We start from the raw sequence: 21,304 nt of genomic DNA on the forward strand, positions 1-21,304 counted from the left end.
TAATGGTTAAATGCAACAACATTTTAAATCTAATAAATTAAGTATAATATGTTAAAATTTAAAGACATAACTTTATAAATAGAAGTAAAAAATATTATTTTAAAACTGAATTTTAGTCTATTTATGATTACACTTTAGGTTTGATATTTATTTTACCTTATTAACCAACTTACAATCATTATTAGAAAGGCACTACAATTTATCACTTTTAACTATTTATAAAATAATCTTTGGGTTGTTTAAGTTAAATAAAATTTATATTTAAGTTGAGCCTATAATGTTATATTTTAAGTAATAATTTAAGTATTTTATACAAATTGTTCAAAAATTATACATTTAAAATGATAATGGTTTACATCCAACAATATATTAAAACTAATAAATTAAGTATAATATGTTAAAAGTTAAAAAACATAATATTATAAGTAGAATTAAAGATATTATTTTAATATTGAAATTTAGTTTATATATGAATACACTTTAGATTTGATATTTATTTAACCTAATTACCAAATTATAATTATTATAATAAAGAAATTGAAAAGTCATGGAAGTTTCAAATGAATATGGTGAAAGGAAAAAAGAATGGAGGTTTCAAATGCATGGGATTCAAGAAAAAAATGTTAGCTTTATAAATATGTATGACAAGTCTTTTAACTCGTAACCATTTATTCAAAAGACTTGATCAAATTGCAACAAGAATCTATCTCTAATTTCCCACACCAAGATTTTCCATCCCACCTGCAACCCCAAACTTCTACAAATAATCAATAATCTCTCCAACGAATCCACCATTTGATCACTGAAAATGAGTTTGCAGGTTCTTGAGTCGACCCATGATTGACCGAATAATTTATTTGATTGTTTAAAGGGTTTTAGACACAACATTGGTGGCAAAAGGAAGGGTAGTTCCTACAAAGCCTTGATAAAATCAAAAGTCAACCTCAAATCGGATTTTCAATTTTGATTTCCATAAATATTATAATTAAATCAGAAGGAATCGAACATAAAAGCAGACATGTTTAAGAATTGTTAGGGTAATCATCAGTAATCACTAATAGTGGCTTCCCAAAACCTTGACAAAACCATCACAGCATAAGTTAACAAAAGCCGTACTTTACAGTTTATATGTAAACAATTGACTTGTAAGAAAGTCAAGCATATGGAGTTGACTTTTACAAAAGTCAACATCAACCATTATCACCATGACATCAAAAGGACAAAATATATACTAGCCATAAAACAATGCAACACAATGATATAGAATTCACCAAGAAAAAAAAAAATCTCAAATAACACATCAACACATGAACACTATGATAAAAATGGAACGACAATCCTTTTTTCGTTCCTAAGAAGATAAAAAGTCATCATGTTATCAAATAAACAATACGTGTCCATGTGAATAGATTTAACAGATCATAATTCATAACCAACATTTTTCAAACATCCAAATCTTTACAAATTCTTCCAACCGAGAGTTGAAACTGCATGAACAATAATAATACACCATAAAACTTTATCAAACTTTTTGATATTAATAAGCCAAAAAAATATATTAATAAATAAACAGACCTTTAAAGTGCCATTTCAGCCTGCAATGCAGCGAGTTCATCTTCCTCAGCTGTGTTGTGGCGGGGAGGTGGACGTGTTGATTGTCTGCCTGCAGGTACATGGAGTGGAGCTGCGGGTGCGGTGGTGGCAGGCTGTAGCAGCTGTTCTTCCAGCTCAGCTCCTTCTAATTCTTCAAGTTCAGCCTCCAACTCATCCTGCATATTTATACAATCAATATTTTTTTTTCTCAAAATTTTATTATATAATTCTTTATAAAGTTTAAAAAGAGTACCTCATCAAAATCAGCTGCTGCACCAATAGGCGTTGACAATGCTTCCTGAATTTGTTTCATGTTCTCTGTCTGCTCATTTATCTCATCCATTGTCTTGTCCACGTCATCAATATTCCTGTATCACAAAAAAAAAATCAAAAAATATATAATGGTGTTTCTTTTTGACTTCTTATATTATTATATACACAAATAATAGATTTTGAAACTTACACAGCCTTTTGCATTGCCTTCATTGCTTGAGCTCCAGTTCTCAAGGCATCCACTGTCTCTGTTGTAGCTTTTGCACCTTCAAGCATTATCATCTGGTGTCCATGGACAAACATTAATTAATTAATTAATTAAGAATAACTGTTGGTGAAAATATAAAACATAAATGTAAAATTGATGATGTTTTGATGATACAAAAATCTAAAAGGCACCTGATCATGAATACGTAATTGAAAATTGCCAAGCTGTTCAATTTGTTGTTCATAAAGTCTTTTTCGCTTCAGACACTGTATTGCAGCTGAATAATGCCATAATGAGAAACAACATTATTAGTATAATTTGAATTTTCAAACAATAGCCAAATTAGGGTATAAAACTTTGAAATCTTAATTAATACCCCTTTTGTTTTTGGCTCTAGTGAACTCCTTTGCCTTTTCAACCTCAGCACCAGCTTTCTTCAGAAGCACTTTTTCTTTCTTCTCTAGCATTTCAAGTGTCTGCAGAAATATTTAATAATTCAATACAAGAGAAAAATGACAAAAAAACCATTAGAATCACTCCATATTTCAACACAACAGTCATTCCCTTAAAGAATCAAGAAAAGCATATCTCATTTTCTCTTCAATCACAAGTTACTAATTCACAGATCTGGTGAAGATACATTCACCATATGTGCAAGCAATGAAGAATTGTTATCATACAAAGTAAGAACAAACATAAAAACAACATAGCACAAGTCATTCTTCTCCTTAGTGAAGGATTATCTTCTGATACCAATTAGCTAGAGCATGGCAAAAAGGGTATGCTTATTTACTAAAATTAAGTAGCTTTAAACAGGATGAAGTATATTAGATAGTTAACATCTCATGTAAAGCCCATAGCTTGTAAGATTATACAAGTCCTTCAGCAACTAAATACGAGAAGCAGATCAAATGGATTCAGAAAACCATGAACTAAATGCAAGACGAACCCAAGAAACATCAGATAGACTAGCAGAAAGCAATCTGAAAACTCCTACAAAAATCAATGCTTCCAACAAACGTTAACGAGTAGATGAGAATGTCAAGATAAAAAAAAGCAAACAGATTTCGACAATTAACAAAGAAAAAGTCAAAATTCTAAAAGTTCGCAAGAGATTACCTCATTTAGTTTGTCTAACGTCGTTACGGCGTTAGCTTCTTGCTTAGGTTTGCCAAACATTCGAGCAAACATTGTTAACTATTTTTACTTGAAACCCCTGCGATCTGATCCGATCAAAAGCAAGAAACTCGAATTACTAAAATCGCACAATCGTTTGATCGGTGAGCAAACAAACATATATACAAGAAAAGTCAAAGTAACAAACAATCGTTACCTGAGAATTGACAAGTGTGAGTGATTACCCTAATAATCAAGTGATACTTCTTAACCTGTGTGGAAGGTTTGTGAGATAAAAACACTGAAGCAAATCGAAATTGAAAGGATTTATATTGAAACCGAGGAGGGTTTTGAAACGATGATGAAGATTGAATGAATCTATAATAGAATCCAATTGGAGGGGGATTTTCTTAGGCTTAATGGTTACCTCCAATGTCGATGTACACGCTTTACTCAATAACGTGTTTGGGGGTTTGGAGAGGGGTAACTTATGAAAGGATATTGATAAAATAAATTTGGGATAATGACTTGAAAGGTAACGAACTTTCGATTTTTGTCATATTTAGTCACTAAATTTTTTTTCGTTATCTATTTGCCATTGAACTATTGAAACTGTTCATATTTTACCCTTATGACCGGCTATTACCAGTCATAAGGGTAAAGTGTGAACAGTTTCAATAGTTTAGTGGCAAATAGATAACGAAAAAAAGTTTAGTGACTAAATATGAACAAAATTGAAAGTTCGTTTCCCTCTAAAAAGTTCAATGACTAAATATGAACAAACTTCCTATTGTATTATGTTTTAGCAAATTATTTATTTTTGTTTAATAGTAGCAACATTTGTTGATGAAGAAATCTATGAAATAAAAAAACAAAATCTAACATCCGGATTTCCAGGTATCATAATTTAAGTATTTTTCTTTTGAGTTAAGAAGAGAGACTCGACGAGTTGATGCCTCAACTCGTCGAGTAAGGTCGCGACTGATGACTCGGATTAATGAATGGACTCGACGAGTCGGTGAGGCGACTCGACGAGTCCGCGTTGTTGGCAGAAACTCTAAATCTTTGGGCCCGAGCCATATTTAGAGGCACTTATGACCTTCAATTGCGACTACCTTTCCCATAAGTGAGAACCCTAGCGAGCTTGAGTGTGTAGAGTGAAAGAAAGAGCTATCTTGAGCTTTTTGGTGTGATAGATCTGGACCCTTCTAGGTCCAGAGAGCCGAGAATATGAAGCTTTAGTAGAGTAAACCTTGGGGTTCGAAGTTAGGAAGCATTTATGGGATTTTTATGGTATATATAGTTATTTTCATCTTAAACATAGATATGAAGTATTTTATATAAATTACGTGCTATGTATGCATATTATTTGAATACTTGTTGTCTATGCTGGATGAACGATTTTATACATGTTTTAAAAGATTTAAACGGTATATTTATTTTATATCTACAAATATGTTGCGGATGAAACATGGGTAGATGAAATAGTTGGTGTGTGATGAAATAAAACGATGAGAGATAGGTGATGATAAAAAGGTGATGATAATTAGGTAAATCGATGATGATGAATATGTGATGTAGGATGAAAGGAGATACCATAACCTTAACCGACAATGTGGCGATGTAGTCATCTATCAGAGTATAGATGGCGACCACGGACTATTCTAGACAACTCCGTGGAAACACCAGCAGGCCCATAACCTGTAGGTGATGAATTACGAGTTCAGGCGATGTTGTAACTACGTATTCATGCGATGATACTCTAACCCCTTACTATGAATTACGAGTTCAGACGATGTTGTAACTACATATTCATGGGATGTCACAAATTCTGCATGCCAAACTAATGGTCATAATTCACATCAGTGAGAATGGTTCATTTTTTTTGTAAAACCAAAATCAGATTGGAAATTTTGATTTTTTATTTTGGAAAATGTCAAACCATTGGTTTTTTATTTCGGTTTTGGTTTTTTGTTTTTTTTAAATATATTTTCAGGGTTTTGTTTTTTTTTTTTATTTCATAGATTTCTTCATCAACAAATGTTGTTAGAATTTAACAAAAACAAATAATTTGCTAAAACATAATACAAGAGAAAGTTTGTTCACATTTAGTCATTGAACTTTTTAGAGGGAAACGAACTTTCGATTTTGTTCATATTTAGTCACTAAACTTTTTTTCGTTATCTATTTGCCATTGAACTATTGAAATTGTTCACATTTTACCCTTATGACCGGCAACAGCCGGTCATAAGGATAAAATGTGAACAGTTTCAATAGTTCAATGGCAAATAGATAACGAAAAAAAGTTTAGTGACTAAATGTGACAAAAGTCGAAAGTTCGTTACCCTTTCAAGTCATTATCCCAATAAATTTAATAATAATATCAAACTCTTGTATTTTCTAATTTTTTTTTTTTTAGGGATAATGACTTAGGAGGGTAATTAGGTTTTCAGTTTGTTTGTATTAGTTCACTAAGGTTTTTTTGTGCGTATTAGACCAATATGGTTGTTATTACCGTTTACAAATAGTCCTTTTACCGGTTTTAGGACTATTTGTAAACGGTAATAACAACCATGTTGGTCTAATACGCACAAAAAAACCTTAACCGGTAAAAGGGACTATTTGTAAATGGTAATAACAACCATGTTGGTCTAATACGCACAAAAAAAACCTTAGTGATCTAATATGGACAAACTGGAAACCTAATTACCTTTCTAAGTCATTAACCCTAAATTTAAAGACATTGAGAATATATGACCATCAACACTAAACTAGTTCGTTTAGAACTCGCGTCGTCCCATATAACCTGATACTCCTCTATATCGCGAAGCTCTTCATCTATAGTCGTCTCTTTGGGGACATCTGATAAAAATGGAACGATACAGAGAAGATTAGCATGACCCCTGCGCAAGGATGACACGCACAAATTGAGAAATGGTCCAAAAAAATTTTAAACCCTTCGTCGTCTTCTCTGAAACCCTAATGCCCTTTTCAAATGCTAATAGAGTTCAATTACAATTCTTACGTTTTAGTAGTTCACCACTGAAGTCATGATCAGACAACATGCGGATTCTATGGTCAGATTGATCTTCTTGTTGATGTCTTCAACCATTTGTGGCAAGTAATGATAATCTTTCTTTCTATAAAGTCTCATTTAAGTTTTTTACTTTTCTTGTCATTAAGTTTCATGCTTTATAAACTCCCGTTTATGTGTTGTATATAGTTTGTATGTGTTTGTTTATGTGCTGATTTTTTATTCATTTTGCAACTTCAGTTTCTTAGTTCATGTTGTGGTTTTGTTGTTTATAAAAGACTAAACTGCAAATTTCGTCCCTGTGGTTAGCAAAAATATGTGGATGGAGTCCCAAAAGTTTCCAACTTGCACCACTGATCCAAAATCAGAAACTTTTTGTGGTTTTAGTCCCTCAAAAAGTTGAAAGGACTATTTTACCCTTTTAATTTCTTTTTCTAATTTTTTGTATTTGTTTTAACACCCTTTTAATTTAAAAATAATAGAAAAAACAAGAATTAACCCACCCCACCCTCACTAACAGTACCATACCCCCTCTCTCTCATCATCTTCTTCCTTACTGCTCCATTTCACACCCTTCTCACGATTTTTTTAACCAAATCATACTAGTTACAGAGAGGCTTAAACACACCAAAAATATAGAAGCTCAAACACAACAAAATTAGATAAGCTCAAACACACATACACATATAATGTGAGAACTTCATCAATGGAGTGTTTGAAGGATTAAAGAGAAGGAATCTAACCTCGAAATACAAATTCCATGAAGATTTGGAACGGAGAAAACGAAACATCAAGGGTGATTACAAGTCAAAGAAAATATGGAACAAAACAATGATGGAGGAGATGTTTCCCGACGATACCCATCTTCCTCGAGTGACAGCCAACATTACTCACAGGAGGAAACGCTCCTACAGTTTGATAGTGTTGGTGTATGCTTGGCTGATGGGTTTTTTCAATTTGAAGTCTAATGACAAGAACTTAGTAAGGAATCGGGATAATTGATCTCGTCTTGTACTTAAGGTGAAGAAGTCGAAAATGAAGGTAAGTTGTGATACCTTGTCTCCCTCTTACCGGGAATAAGTGTATATATATGTCAATATGTTTATCTGCTGAACTCATCGCCCCTTCTTTGTGAGTTTACATTAAAATCTTTTTTTCTTGGATTCACGGGGTTTTAATCATTGGGTTTGTAAACTCAGTTCAATAGGTGATTACAATGATCCAAGGGAAAAGGTTTGAAATGCAGGAATAAGAAATTTGTTGTAAAGGGTGCAAATAAGATGTTCTTTGATTTGTTTAGTTCAGTTTTTTTTTCTAGGGCTTGATTTTGGATTTTTTTTCTTCGTTTTGAGGATGTCTGGAGAAGACGAATTTCAAAAGGAGTTGTGTGTGTGTGAGAGAGAGAGAGAGAGAGAGAAAAAAAACGAGGGATACGGTGAAGAGAGAGTGGGGTGGGCCAATTTTTGTTTTTTCTATTATTTTTAAATTAAAAGGGTGTTAAAACAAATACAAAAAATTAGAAAAAGAAATTAAAAGGGCAAAATAGTCCTTTCAACTTTTTGAGGGACTAAAACCACAAAAAGTTTCTGATTTTGGACTAGTGATGCAAGTTGGAAACTTTTTGGACTCCATCCACATGTTTTTGCTAACCACAGGGACCAAATTTGCAGTTTAGTCTTTATAAAATAATTGATAATAGGCATCCTCTGCAAGTCCCTGTTGGTTTTATGTTTCCATTGGTTATCAAATGTAGACATTGATGGGAGGTATCAAAGTGAGATTGTTCTTGTACATATGGATGTGTTCATAAACATTTAAATGACAAAAAAGAAGTTATTGATAAAATGTTGCCTATTTATGTAATGAAGATCATCAATCATATGAGTTTTTGGACTTGGAAGTTCTGGAAGGGTTGTGAGATAAGTTTAAATGGAAGCAACTATTTTCAGTCAAACAAGTCAGTCACATTGATTAGTAAGCATGTTTTCTAAATAATTAGGGTTAATGACTTAGGAGGGGAATTAGGTTTCCAGTTTGTCTGTATTAGGTCACTAAGGTTTTTTTGTGCGTATTAGACCAATATGGTTGTTATTACCGTTTAAAAATAGTTCTTTTTACCGTTTTAACCAGTAAAAATGAGTATTTCTAAACGGTAATAACAACCATAATGGTCTAATACGCACAAAAAAAACCTTAGTTACCTAATACGGACAAACTGGAAACCTAATTACCCTCCTAAGTCATTATCCCTTTTTTTAAATAGGTTTAGACTATCCGCTCACCCGGATAACTCACATGTGATGCGAAACTAACCCACACGTGAACATCGTCCTTGACTCCGGTGGGTTGGTTGTGAGGTAGTGGCTAAGACGGATGAAGACATGGAAGTTGATTGGCTAATGTTTTTTACTGTCATTGGCTAATGATTATTTAATCTAATGTAAAAAAAATAAAAAAAATAAAAAGATAAATAATATTGAGTCGTAACCATTTTCAAAGTCTATTTGTTTGATAGTGAGCTTATAATAGAGTTGACGTGGCGTTGAATTAGCATCACTTTTTGAATGGGTTGAGCGTGACTACTCCTCATAGCCTTATGAACACAAACTCATAATCAACTATCAGCTGTTAAAAGGGGACTAAAACTTGTAATAATTATATATATATATATATATATATATATATATATATATATATATTAAAATTATCAATCCTTAGCTACAGTAATCTTCATCGCTTTGGGCAAAACTGGTCCCCTGATTATGGGTGATGTTGCAATTCTATCTATTTTCTTTTACCTTCCAACATGCTGGTTTTTTGGCACAAATAGTCCTTCTTTTATGGTCGTCTGTCTACTTCTGGCTTTCTTTTCCGTTTTTGTTTTCTGGGCATTTTCTGCCATTTGATCGGTTTTTTGTTGCTACGCGTCTGTTCTCTTCACCGTTTCCCACCCAATCACTTTATGATTGTTGGCGTTCTTCCGGATCCTTCCCACCGCCTCTCTTACATTCCAGTTTTGAATCGGTTGGATGGATTGGAGGCCTCTTGCCATTCGTACCCTTTCTCCTTCCACCGTTCCTTCAAAGAGTCGATGTTTTCTTCGGAGCCTCCAGCACCACCCCGCCCCTACGCTAACGACACCCGCCTGCATCGCTGACCTCCGCCAGCTTCAACCACCGTCATCCCCGTCGTCGTTGCATGGAATCCGCCAAATCGATCTAACCTCCACCATTGGTCGCCCAAATCCACTTTCCTCCGTACCCAACCGATCATCAACCATCCGAGCCCGTCGTCCCACCGGAGGAGACGCGGTCGAAGATCGCACCGCCCCCGCACCTGCTTAGCTTCATTATCGACCAAATGTGTGCTTATTCTATCATTCACCGTTCTTTCACCATGGGTTAACACCGATCCACCGCCTTACTCTTATCTCAATGACTCCATCTATCGGTTCCTTACCCAAATGTGTTCGACTGTTTGCCCTTCATTTGCTTCGTTCTTCGCTCTTGATTTCTACCAGATTTCTTCGACAACATCCTCCAAGCAACCAGAGATTAGGGTTCGATTTTTGCTTCAACAGACATTTTCCAATCAACCACCGGTATATTTATCGCCATCCTCTGTCCTTTGTTTCTAGGGAAAATAAGCTACGTTTGGTTTCATTTTTCCCATATCTGTTTTCACCCAAATTTTTGTATCGCGACACCGAGTTCCAAATTTGCAGCTTTCGGTTAGACTTCCAGACCAGAGGTGATATCCTATTATTTTTATGTCATTATTTTGCTTCATCTATAACATTTTTTCACATGTATTTTGAAGCACTCTAAAAATATGGCTAATCCATTCAACACAACGGTTGTATCAAGGTTTCTTTGTATCCATGACTACGAATCGACAGACTTTCGGCAATTCATTCAACCTAACGATGGTATCACGGGATAGAAAAAGACAAGCAGGCAAAAAACATCCACTGTTTCCAATTTTGATTAGTAATTTGAGATTCAATATTAAGAACACAAATTATGTATTGTTAATTTTGCTCTTCCTTTTTTGTTAAAATAAAATCATACTTTACGCTTTTCCAGATGATATCATAAAATAATGAACTTAATAAAAAAAGACTTAGTATGCTAAATTATATGAACTCATGTGGATATGTTTGTTGTTGACAGACTCATTACAATGAGAGCTTGGGTAGGAGGGTAGTACTAGACTCTTTCAATATGATTTCTGGAAAGGTTATCTTTTTTTTTTAAAGTTTATCTTCATATAATCTTGCTTTGAGTGTATTATTTGTTTTAACGCATCACTTCCAAAAGCATTCCCAACCACATGCCTTCTGGAACAAGTTTTTGATTAAGGGGAAAAATTGAACCAAAAAATAAGGCAGGGACAAATTTGTCCGACGGAACCCAAAAGCAACTAGGGGAAAAAGAGTATTATGCCTTCAAAGACGCAAGAGCCAAAGTGGACCCGAAGAGTGAAAGTGTTGTTTTATGGAAAGAAAGATCTCCAAAGCTGAAGCGAGCATTATATCAAAAGACAAATTTACCCTTTTAGCAAAATCATGAGAAACAACTGCATGTGGAGATGGACGATGAAGAGTTCTTGCTATTGACTCCCATTTTGAGATAAATCAACCAAGGTTAGGGATATCACTCAACACGGTGGCTTTCTTATTATATGTACATAGTAACATAGCCTCATTTTAAAATCCTGTTTGAAAAGTCAATAACATTTTTTAAATATCCTTTTTGTTTCATGTAAAATAATCTTTGTAACAGACCAAAGCCAACAAACTTTTAAAGAATTTCATTTATTTCATGTAAAGTGCTATGTGGTCGTCAATATTTCTTTCCTGGAGTTTTTTGTATCTCTCAAAAATTGCGTTTTATTTCAACATGAGAAAAATATCATTGTTATTGACCAGTTGGGGTTATTGGCTTTTGTAGCGGCGTCGTTGATTTAATCAACAAGAGCACTGGAATGCATAACTGGGAACAACCCGTTTAGCTCCAATTCTTCAAAAATATTGAATTAATTTAAACTTTTTTTTTTTTTTTTTAACTTTGCATCAATGACAGTGCAGGTAATATTTATATCACTCTTATATTTTTTTTTTTTTTATCTTTTTTCATATAGTTGTAATGATTGATTAAAAAAATTACAGGTTAAGATGTTGGGAAAGAAGGGGAATTCGTACTCTTAGATTATCAATACAAGTTTGATCAACTCTGTGTTAAAAAATGCATGCTACTACAAAGCAATAACGAAGCATTATTGGAGCTAATACAGTAAGGGGCGAGTATGAGGACTTGAACTTCAATTAACTCGATCATGTAGCGAAGAATAATTTTACTGATTGGAGATGGAATTTGGAAAATGGGAAGTAACACTTGCTGAGAAAATTTGAATGGTTAGGGAGGCCTTCGACTTTAAAAGAAACAGACATGTGCTTCGTTGAATTTATTTAAAGTTTAGAGTTCTTAAAAATTAATGAGTTGAAGCAGATGGAGACACGGGCAAAATGGTCATTTATATGCACAACTCAACACGTATAAATAGTAGGTATACATGACACATGAAAATCAATTTTATTTGAATTTGATCTACTGTTTTTTTATTACATAAAATTAGTTGGCGTAACAATATGTTGAGAAGAGAGCTTCCAAATAGTAATAATGTAGCAGAATGTTTATTCCATGCCCAAGTGATGGCAAAATCGTAAATTTCCATGTGCACAGTTACGATCTGCGTTGCGTGAAGTGGGGAACCCTAAATCATACAGCCAGAGGCACACGCAATATCTTAATAGGATTGTTGATTTCAAATTCAATGGAATTGCAGGAACTTGCTTTTACTTCTTCATCATTTGTATTAGATAGGTTTGAGCGTTGTTTATTCAAGTACAAGTAATATGTTATTTCTGCATTTAAGTTTTAGTTAAGTACAAGAAATAGCAACCTACATTCATAACTGTGATATCCCCATTTTTACGGCCAGAAAAGTCCGATTTTTTTTATGTTTTATAAAAATCAGAGTATCTCTTTTAATAAAAATGTTGCGGAATCTGTTCCCAGAAAAACATGATAATCGCGTTATCAAAGCATTTCTAAAGAAATATATTTTTATTCACTTTTAAAACATTTGGGATGTCATCGTCAATACAGAAACATAAGCATAAACAGAACTTACATTCATTTACTCTAGTGATCTACATCTCTTTTAAATCTCTCAGTATAATGTGACTTCATATCAACACATGTGATATAAATAAACTTAGTGGGTCAGGTTGGGAAACCTGGTGAGTACATAGGGTTTTCAACCCACAATAATATAATTATTATGTTTAAACAATCAAACAATCAACCCAATTACTCATCCCCATTATCTTCTTTATTCTTAAGGATCTACCCTAAGAATCAGCTATTTCTCATTCATTCATTCCTAAGGATCATCCTAAGGAAACAACATGAAGTCCATTGTTGTCAATGACACATTGGGCAAGCGCAGCTGCTAATCTTGTCACTTAGGCGCAGCTGCCAGAATTGGGACATTTTCTATGAGGCGCTTCTGTCGGTATTGACCTTTAAACGCTACTGTCATGGTCATAAGGCTCCCTATTAGGCGCAGCTGCCGATACTGTCCTTAGAGCGCAGCTGCTAGGACGTTTACCGTAGATCTAAAACATCTACGGGTTGTGGCGCAGCTACCAATGCTCATCTATAGGGTACTAGGTCCACTGCTGTCAATGTATACCTATAGGGCACTAGGTCCATGCTACTAATGTTCCTCTATTTCAGATTTTATCCCTCATCATTCATCTACCCATGTTTTACCCAACATATTTTGTAGATATAAAATACTTTATACAGTTTACATCATTTAAAACATGTATAAAAATCTTTCACAAGCATAGATAGCAAGTATTCAGACAATATGCACACATAGAACGTAATTTATAATAAAATACTTCATATCTATGTGTAAGATGAAAGGGACCATGCACTCACCTGAAAGGTGGTGACTCATCACTCGGACAGCGTTTCGATACTCTCAAAACAATTTCCCTTCGATAAAACCTAATACCAATACCACTAGGGTTTAGTCTAACGATAACCGCGACAAATTAATAGTCTAGCTATTATTATTATTATATAAGTGTTAAATAACACTCAATGTAACTCATAATAATAGCCCAAATACTCATTATAAGTTCCTAATAACGTTACTATATTAAAACATAAGCTATACTAAAGATATGGTAGACATAGCTCACTTACAGCGGGTTTTCTTGAAAACGGGGCTTCGCTGGAGCAGCGTTCCCGAGCCGAAAGGCTCTTTTCTCGGGACTCCAGGAGCCTCGGGGCTTCCTTCGGGTGCTAGGGGGTTTACATAGGCTTTATAGGGGGAGGGGGGGTTTGGGAGGCTAGAGAGAGAAAGTGAGTTTGGGAGGTGTGAAGAGAAGTAAATGCCCGACACCTCTATTTATAGTGAAAATATCTGATGGACTCGCTGAGTAGGGGGACCTACTCGCCGAGTTGGTGCTAATTCTCGACCGATCTCAAATTTAACAGTAAGAGGCGTTTAGACTGTTAAATGACCGCGAAGAATTCGTAACTCCTTCATACGGACTCCGTTTTCGTCTATCTTTTTACCGTTGAGTTCCTATTAATGAGATCTTCAACTCTCATTTAGGTCACTTAAGCCAAAAACCGCTCGAACTAAAATTCGAGTTTCGGACTGTGCACTGCTAAGCCGAATCTTAGAAAAATCATAACTTCTTCATACGAAGTCAGATTTGGGCGTTCTTTTTATGGATTTTCTCGGTTTAACATATTCTACGACTTTTGTTTAGATCACTAAGGCTAAAAATTCCTCCATCGTAAATTCACTAATTACGTTTCCCGGTGTCGTGCCGGTTCCGTCGCGAAACTTCGACGGGCCATAACTTCTTCGTTATAACTCGGATTTCGGCGTTCTTTATATGTACAGAAACCTTGTGACATATTCTACAAATTGGTTAAGATTATTTATTCTAAATAATATTTTGTCGAAAAGTCGTTTTCGACCCCTATTGCCTCTAAATTGACTAGCCCAGATATGCGGGCGTTACAATAACTATGTCTATAATATTATACTTCAACATTGATTCCAATCCACTTGAACCATTCCGAGTTTCCGAACCACACAACACCATTTCCAACCAGCGCAACACGCTGGAATGCATCTAGTTGATAATTGATTGTGTGGTTTTTCTTTAAACCAACCAACATTTTAAATATATAATATTTTTGGCATCGGATACCATGTTAAAACACATTTTACATTGAAAATGTGCAAAATGAGAACAACATCATTGAAATACCCTTCATACGAAGGGGTAACAATGTGTAAAGTACATGTTCGGAATGCAAACAACATCTCTAGAATGCGGAGAATATGTTCATAATGTATCTTTTATAAAGATGTGAATTCCATTTTCCTGTATTTTTTGCTAGATTAGTCACTAAATGACTTGATAACATTTTTGTAGCTTAACAACCTTAGAAAAATACTCTTGAATGCCAAGATTTGTCCGGAATGATATGATATGTTTCAGAATACGAACAATTGTCTAGAACACATTTTCAATTTATATAAAAAATAACCCCTTAATAGTACAATGTTGTATTGTTTTTTAATAAGTAATAGTGATTTGCATACAACCAAATTCGTCAAATAAGTACAAAATCCGAAGCAATAGTGTGAATTAATACGGAGATGCACCCAATCAATTTGCGTGATGTTGCTTAAAAATGGGTTTACAAATAAATATATGTAGTAATCAGAGTCGTTTAATGTAAGCTTGTATTTAAATACTTAATTATATTCATATTTTATAATGCTAAAAAATATATTTTTATTTGTAGAGACAAGCACCCGATGTGGCAATAGAAAGAAAAGGCACACCCACCAAAGTCAAATGTGAAAGTAATGAGGAAATTAGAGAAGGGATAAAGCTTAACCTGAAAGCCTATAGAACTCCCAAATATGGGAACGAGACAATCCTTAAAAAAGACTATTATTTTATACTAATGTAACAAGTTTTATAGGTGTCGATAACTCCATGCTCTAGTTATTGTTTTATAATGTCTAATTTTCTTTTGGGAACTATATCACTATTGTAACATCCCAAAAATCATAAAAATTTAAATTTTTCAAAAAAACTCATTAACCATAAAGTGTTTACAAAAACCATTGTTTCAAAAATATAATCATAATCAGAATATCCCAAGATCAAATATCATAAAAACAGGAAGATGTGCACGATCACGTCTTCGCTTTCCCATGATCCTTTGAAGTACCTTAAACAACAAACTGAAACCGTAAGCTAAAGCTTAGTGAGTTCCCCCAAAGTACCACCACACAACATAACAAACAATAACATGAAAATATGACACTTCATCCTGACTGGACCGCCTCGCAGTGCCTACAATCTATCTGGACCGCGCTACGGGCATTCGGCCTGACATGACCGCCTTGTAAGGCCTACGGCCTATTCGGACCGCCACAAGTATCTTGGCCTTCAGCATACAGCAAGACCGCCTCAACCCATCCATAATATGTCAACATATACAACAGATAAACATAAACACATATCCAACAAATACAGGTACTCATACAGATTTACCAATCTATCGTATAACTAGCATATCATGTGACATCCCCAAAATCTCGGCCAGCAAAGACCGATTTTCATTTATGCTTTTAAATAATGTAAGAGTAAATCCTTTTGATTTGAAAGTGTTGCGGAATTTGTTTCCAAAAACAAAACATGATAAAACAATTTTTACCAAAGCATTTCATAAAGGAAATGTATTTTCATTATATAATCAAAACTCGGGGTGTCATGTTCCGATACAGACCAATAAGCATAAACGAAAACATTACAAGTCATTAAACAAATATATACATATACAGACTTGTAAACAAAACAACTTGATGGTTCATCCATCTTATGCCCTCGCGCCACTTTTTGTAATACAAATAAAACTGAGTGGGTCAGGCTTGGGAGCCTGGTGAGCCTATAGGGTTTTCAACCCACAATAAATAATTATATTTAATTCCACCAACCAACAATAACCCAATTACCCATTCCCGTTATTCTCACTTTATGTCCCTAAAATAACTAACACAAGGGACCTAGTCTAAGAATATTTCATCGGGGCAACAACACATGCTTCGGGGGTTCCTCAACAATATAAGTCAAATAAGGCAACCATGAGGGGGATGGAGTACAACGAATGAACACCCAAGTTCATTAACACCTACAGGTGGCGAACCTGCTAATGTTTCCACAAGACTGTCTAGAAAAGTCCGTGGTCGTCATCTAAACTCCGCTAGATGACTAAATCAAACAACAACGAGGCCTCTCATCTGTTTATTACACACCAACTATCTACCCATGTTCTACCCAACATATTAGTAGATAAAAATATACATTTTTATACATAGTTTAAAAACCTGTATAGAATGCTTTAATCAATACATATTCCACATAACAGATGAGGCACACACACACATAACACGTATTTCATAGAGAATAAATCATATATATAAAATAGAAGAAAGTGAATACACCTTCACAAACATAACCACAAAATTATACACATAATACGTATTTCGTCTAAAATACTTCATAATTATGCGTTAGAAGAAAGTAACTACACACTCACACATATAAACAACAATATACTTAATACACTCAAACCATACTTGTATTATTATCGTGTTTATGAAAGTTAGTATACACTCACTTGATCAGAAGATGATCGGACATAACTACGACTTGCAGAAGTAGTAATCCTCAGCAGATCTGGAAGATCTTCACAAAAATCGAACTTCTCTCGGGCAGAGCTTCGACTCGGGAATCGCACTTCTCGGGATCTTCGGGATCTCGGGACTTGCTTCGGGGCTCGAGAATAATACCGGGGCTTCGGGGTACTTCTGGCACGCAAATCGAGGTAAAACGGGAGAGAGAAGAGAGAAAGATAGCAAAGGAGTCGGCTGCCTTCGGATCCTATTTATAGAGGCTGGAACCTCGGAGTACGTGGGGCGTACTGCTCCGAAACGTCATTGCTTACGTATCCGAAGAACTCGAGTGCGAATGTCGACATACCTCGGTGTACGCGGGGCGTAGGCTAGTATGCGGGGTGTACTTCGGATGAGTCTGATGACTCGTCTTCGGATAATACCGAGATTTAATAATTAAATTTAATTATTAATTATTTAATAAACTTCGAAATTTCATATCTTCTTCATACGAACTCCGTTTTCGATGTTCTTTATATCCACGCGAAGGTGAGACTACGCTCTACAACTTTCGTTTAGACTCCGTCGGCTAATTTTGACTTTATTTTTATTAATTATTTTTAATAGGCCGGGACAGAAAAACTTCGTTATAAATTCATAACTTCTTCGTTTGACGTCCGTTCTCACCTAACTTTTCATCGCTTCGATACCAACAACGAGATCTTCGATTCTCTTTTAGATCGATTCGACTAAAAACCGCTCGATCTCAAATCGAGTAATTCGGGCTGCATACCGCTAAGTCGAAACTTCAGAAAATCATAACCTCCTCATACGAAGTCAGATTCTGGCGCTCTTTATATATTCGGAAACCTCGTTTCAACTACTACAACATTATCCAAAGATATCAAGTTTATTTTACACTTAAATTTTGACGCTTATTTTTATTCTTAATTAATCAAACCACATAATTAAGCAATTAAGCACAAAACACATAATACTCAAATAATACACTTCTATTATTTCAAAATGGGTTACAAAGGTTAACCTAGACTATTACATCAACGGAAATGACTAGCCTGGAAACGCGGGCGTTACATATCATCACCCTATATATCAGGATACATAACCTAATGGGTCGACATTGGTGCCTTCGACCTACAAGTACAATGAGGAAAACTCACTTCACACTCTGAAGAAATAGCTACACATATCACTACTCCAAATGTTGACCCTACCAGCCACCTATACACTCACAATCACTTAAGCTCAAACTACTAATCAAAATACCCAAAACTCCCCTAAGTCAAACTTGGGTCAAAGTCAACGGTCAAAGTCAACCTACAGCTGACCGCCACGTCGTGGCCATCCATGGCCACGGCGTGATCGCAATACGACAAAACAGGTATGCTCAGCTCACCCACCACGTTGTGGCAGTGTAACATCCCATGTTTCCAGGTATTTTCAAATCCTTCCTTCAATAAATTATTATGTCATGATTAGTATTTGATATTGGTTGAATTTAGCCCTAAGACGCCCGAGGGGTAAATTGGTAATTTTGGTCGGATGGGGGATTACGCTAGGCGTACATATAAGTATGCTGGGCGTACGCATATGTATGCAGGGCATACGTATGTCCGAGTGCAACCCTAACTTTTAGGGTTTGTTGGATATTTAAACCCCATTATGGACCCTTCACCCCCATCCTTCAGCCTCCAAGTCCTGAGATCATTTCTTGGCAACCCTGGCTTCTCTTTTTTACGTGTGTGTGAGCTGAGAGTGTGTTTCTTGTGTGGTTGAAGATGGAGAAGTTACATCAAGGTGTTTGGAGAGTGAATCAAGCCTGTATATCTGAGCTTATCTTGTCATTTAGAAGCTCCAGAAGGTAAAAAGCTTAAGCCTTTGTTCTTGTATTGTGTGGATCTTGTTTTGTTAGCTTTTTGTTACTCTTCTTGTCCCAAAACTCCCAAAGTTGTGCATGATTTGTCTGAGACGTTTTGAGTTGTCCTTTCAGGCCCTAGGGAGGGTCCTAAGTGATAAAAACGAAGTCCTAATAGCTAGAAGTGTCTCATGAATTTGGTAGAAAGGTCTTAATGGATTAAGACCATGTATTAAGGACTTTTTGGACGTCCAAAGTCTTAAAGTTTGAGACTTTTGTTGGATTTGGTGGCTAAGCCCGTAACTATAACTGGGACGTACTTGACCCGATTGTAGCATGGTCTTTTTGGATTGCCTTCACCAGTGCAATTTGATAGGATGAACTTTTGAGAATAAGGTTATTTATGATTTATTAATATATTACAAGTATAATATATTAATATGAAATTATATTATTTAATTAGTATTGATCAAGAATTAATTTGGAATTAATTTTGTGTTCAAAAGAGACTAATTAAATTTATAGGGGTTGATTATGTAAACCAATGATACTTATAGTATAGGCTAATGATCCATGGTTATTTGGGTAGGCTAAACCAACATGGATAGTCCATGAAGGTTAACCCATGGAGCCTAAATAATGTGAAAGGTCATTAGGGTTTACAAGGTGTAACCCTAGCATTTGCTACATTATAAAAGCACACCATCATGACCAAAATCGGTTACACATATTGCCACAACATTCTTGGAGAGTGTGTATTGATTTTATGCTAAGTAACTTATCCTCTCAAGCCTCCTCTTGCATATTGGTGTTTGTGAACCATTAGAGGCATCACACTTGGGGTACTCAAGCTTTCAAAGGTCAAGAACTACAAGTCCTTCTAAAAGGTAAGTCATCTAACTAGTTGCATTGTTCATTTGAAAAATTGTATGCTAGTTAGGATATATGCTTTGGAAAACTGAAAATATGCATGTATAATTAGAGAAAACATAGATCCAAAGCATTTAGGGTTGCATGTGCACCATAGGAGTGATAGTGCTCAAAAACCCAAGAGTGGTATTAGAGCCTAGGATTGTTTTCTGTTATACTTGATGCTTGTTGTTTTTCAAAGTTAAAAAAATCGATTTTTTGGCCTCTGACTGATGAACTCGCCGAGTCCACTGGCTGACTCGACGAGTCCACTCAGTAACAAGGGCAACTCGACGAGTCAGTTCATGCACTCATCGAGTCCATGGCTATGGTTGCAGAATTTCGAGTTTTCTTGGCCTAGATTGGATTGGAATCACTACTACAAATTGTTTTACATCATTAAATCTGATTTTTATGATATGGTAGTGATTATGCTCATCCAATCACAAGATAATTGTCAAAGTTTTAAGATAATTGTTGTTTTATATGATAAACAAAGTTGATTACAAATTGTTGACTTGATATTATCTTATTTATGAGTTTTGCTGGATCTAAGCTTGAACCTTCCTTCAAAGATACTAAGAGAACTTCTTGATCTTTAAGATTCACTTAGTAATGGGAAAATAAGCTCATAAATCAACCACAAACTCAAAAATGAGAGATAGATCTATATGTTCAAGAATCATTATGTAATGATATTTTTTAATAACATGTGATCCTATAGCGTCACACCTAATAGAAAGTAGACACTTATTGATTGTGTATTAATAAATTTTATCAACTCTTGTATTTAATTGAAGAAACGTACATAATACATCTCATTATGACACCTACAACGATACATAGAAGGAACATAAGGAGTTTGAAATAGTCAACAAACAATAAACCTAGTCGACCATTCTATTCCTAGAAATTAGAAACAAATGTATTTCCTTTGCTTATAATAAAAAATATTTGTTATGTTTATAAATGATTTGTTAATAATAATATCCATTAATTTCATAATAATTTTCAAAAAAGTCATAATATTTTGGTTATCAGGTAATTTTCAAAAAAGTCATAATATTTTAAGCAAACTAACGAAAAAGGACATAATACCGGCTAAATCTAAGGAACTGGCCAAAAAGGGTTTTTTCGAAGTTTTAGCTGGTATTTTATGCTTTTCTATAAACAAAATTTAGTTTGAGATTTTTTCATAAATTAAACTAAAATTTTAGGATTTTTCTGAAGATTTCCATAATTTTTTTTTTTACTTTTTGTTTATTTTAGGTACAAAGGAGTTTGCCACAGCAATATGCAAAATGAATCAAATAGTAGTTAAGATTAATGTTATAACCTTTTGATTTCTCCTTTTCTCCTTTTCACTATAAGCTACAAGAGCTTTAACTTTTATCAAATGCTTGTTTATGAACCAATCCTTCCACGTTCGAGCATTTGAATTTGAGAAATTAAATATCTTTTTATATTTTCTTTTTATTTATACTTTTATCTGTGTGTTTGA

The 21,304-nt window shown here is 34.7% G+C and overlaps 1 protein-coding gene and 1 non-coding gene across 2 annotated transcripts; one reads left to right on the forward strand and one right to left on the reverse strand.

Annotated features, from left to right (window-relative positions):
* Positions 1-1,293: 1,293 nt before the first annotated feature.
* LOC145058213 (vacuolar protein sorting-associated protein 32 homolog 2-like) lies at positions 1,294-3,701 on the reverse strand. Its single transcript, XM_079006126.1, has 9 exons — positions 3,618-3,701; positions 3,408-3,462; positions 3,194-3,297; positions 2,451-2,550; positions 2,266-2,351; positions 2,057-2,148; positions 1,847-1,961; positions 1,576-1,769; positions 1,294-1,487 (listed from the first exon to the last, which is right to left on the reverse strand). The coding sequence occupies exons 3-8, from the start codon at positions 3,263-3,265 to the stop codon at positions 1,578-1,580; spliced, it is 657 nt and encodes a 218-aa protein (XP_078862252.1). The 5' UTR covers positions 3,266-3,297; positions 3,408-3,462; positions 3,618-3,701; the 3' UTR covers positions 1,294-1,487; positions 1,576-1,577.
* Positions 3,702-6,036: 2,335 nt separating this feature from the next.
* On the forward strand, positions 6,037-6,139 carry LOC145060727 (U6 spliceosomal RNA). Its single transcript, XR_013686913.1, has one exon. It is a non-coding gene; the product is annotated as a U6 spliceosomal RNA (small nuclear RNA).
* Positions 6,140-21,304: the final 15,165 nt, after the last annotated feature.

Source organism: Lactuca serriola, chromosome 6, assembly GCF_051521515.1.
Source record: "Lactuca serriola cultivar US96UC23 chromosome 6, Lser_US96UC23_V15, whole genome shotgun sequence".
Classification (NCBI taxonomy): domain Eukaryota; kingdom Viridiplantae; phylum Streptophyta; class Magnoliopsida; order Asterales; family Asteraceae; genus Lactuca; species Lactuca serriola.

Excerpts from the sequence above, each read along its gene's own strand:
- LOC145058213 (XM_079006126.1), bottom strand. The coding sequence starts at position 3,265 with ATGTTTGCTCGAATGTTTGGCAAACCTAAGCAAGAAGCTAACGCCGTA. Across the intron at positions 2,149-2,265 it reads AATTACGTATTCATGATCAG|ATGATAATGCTTGAAGGTGC; the intron begins GTGCCTTTTAGA and ends CATGGACACCAG. Across the intron at positions 1,770-1,846 it reads CAGCAGCTGATTTTGATGAG|GATGAGTTGGAGGCTGAACT; the intron begins GTACTCTTTTTA and ends ATAAATATGCAG.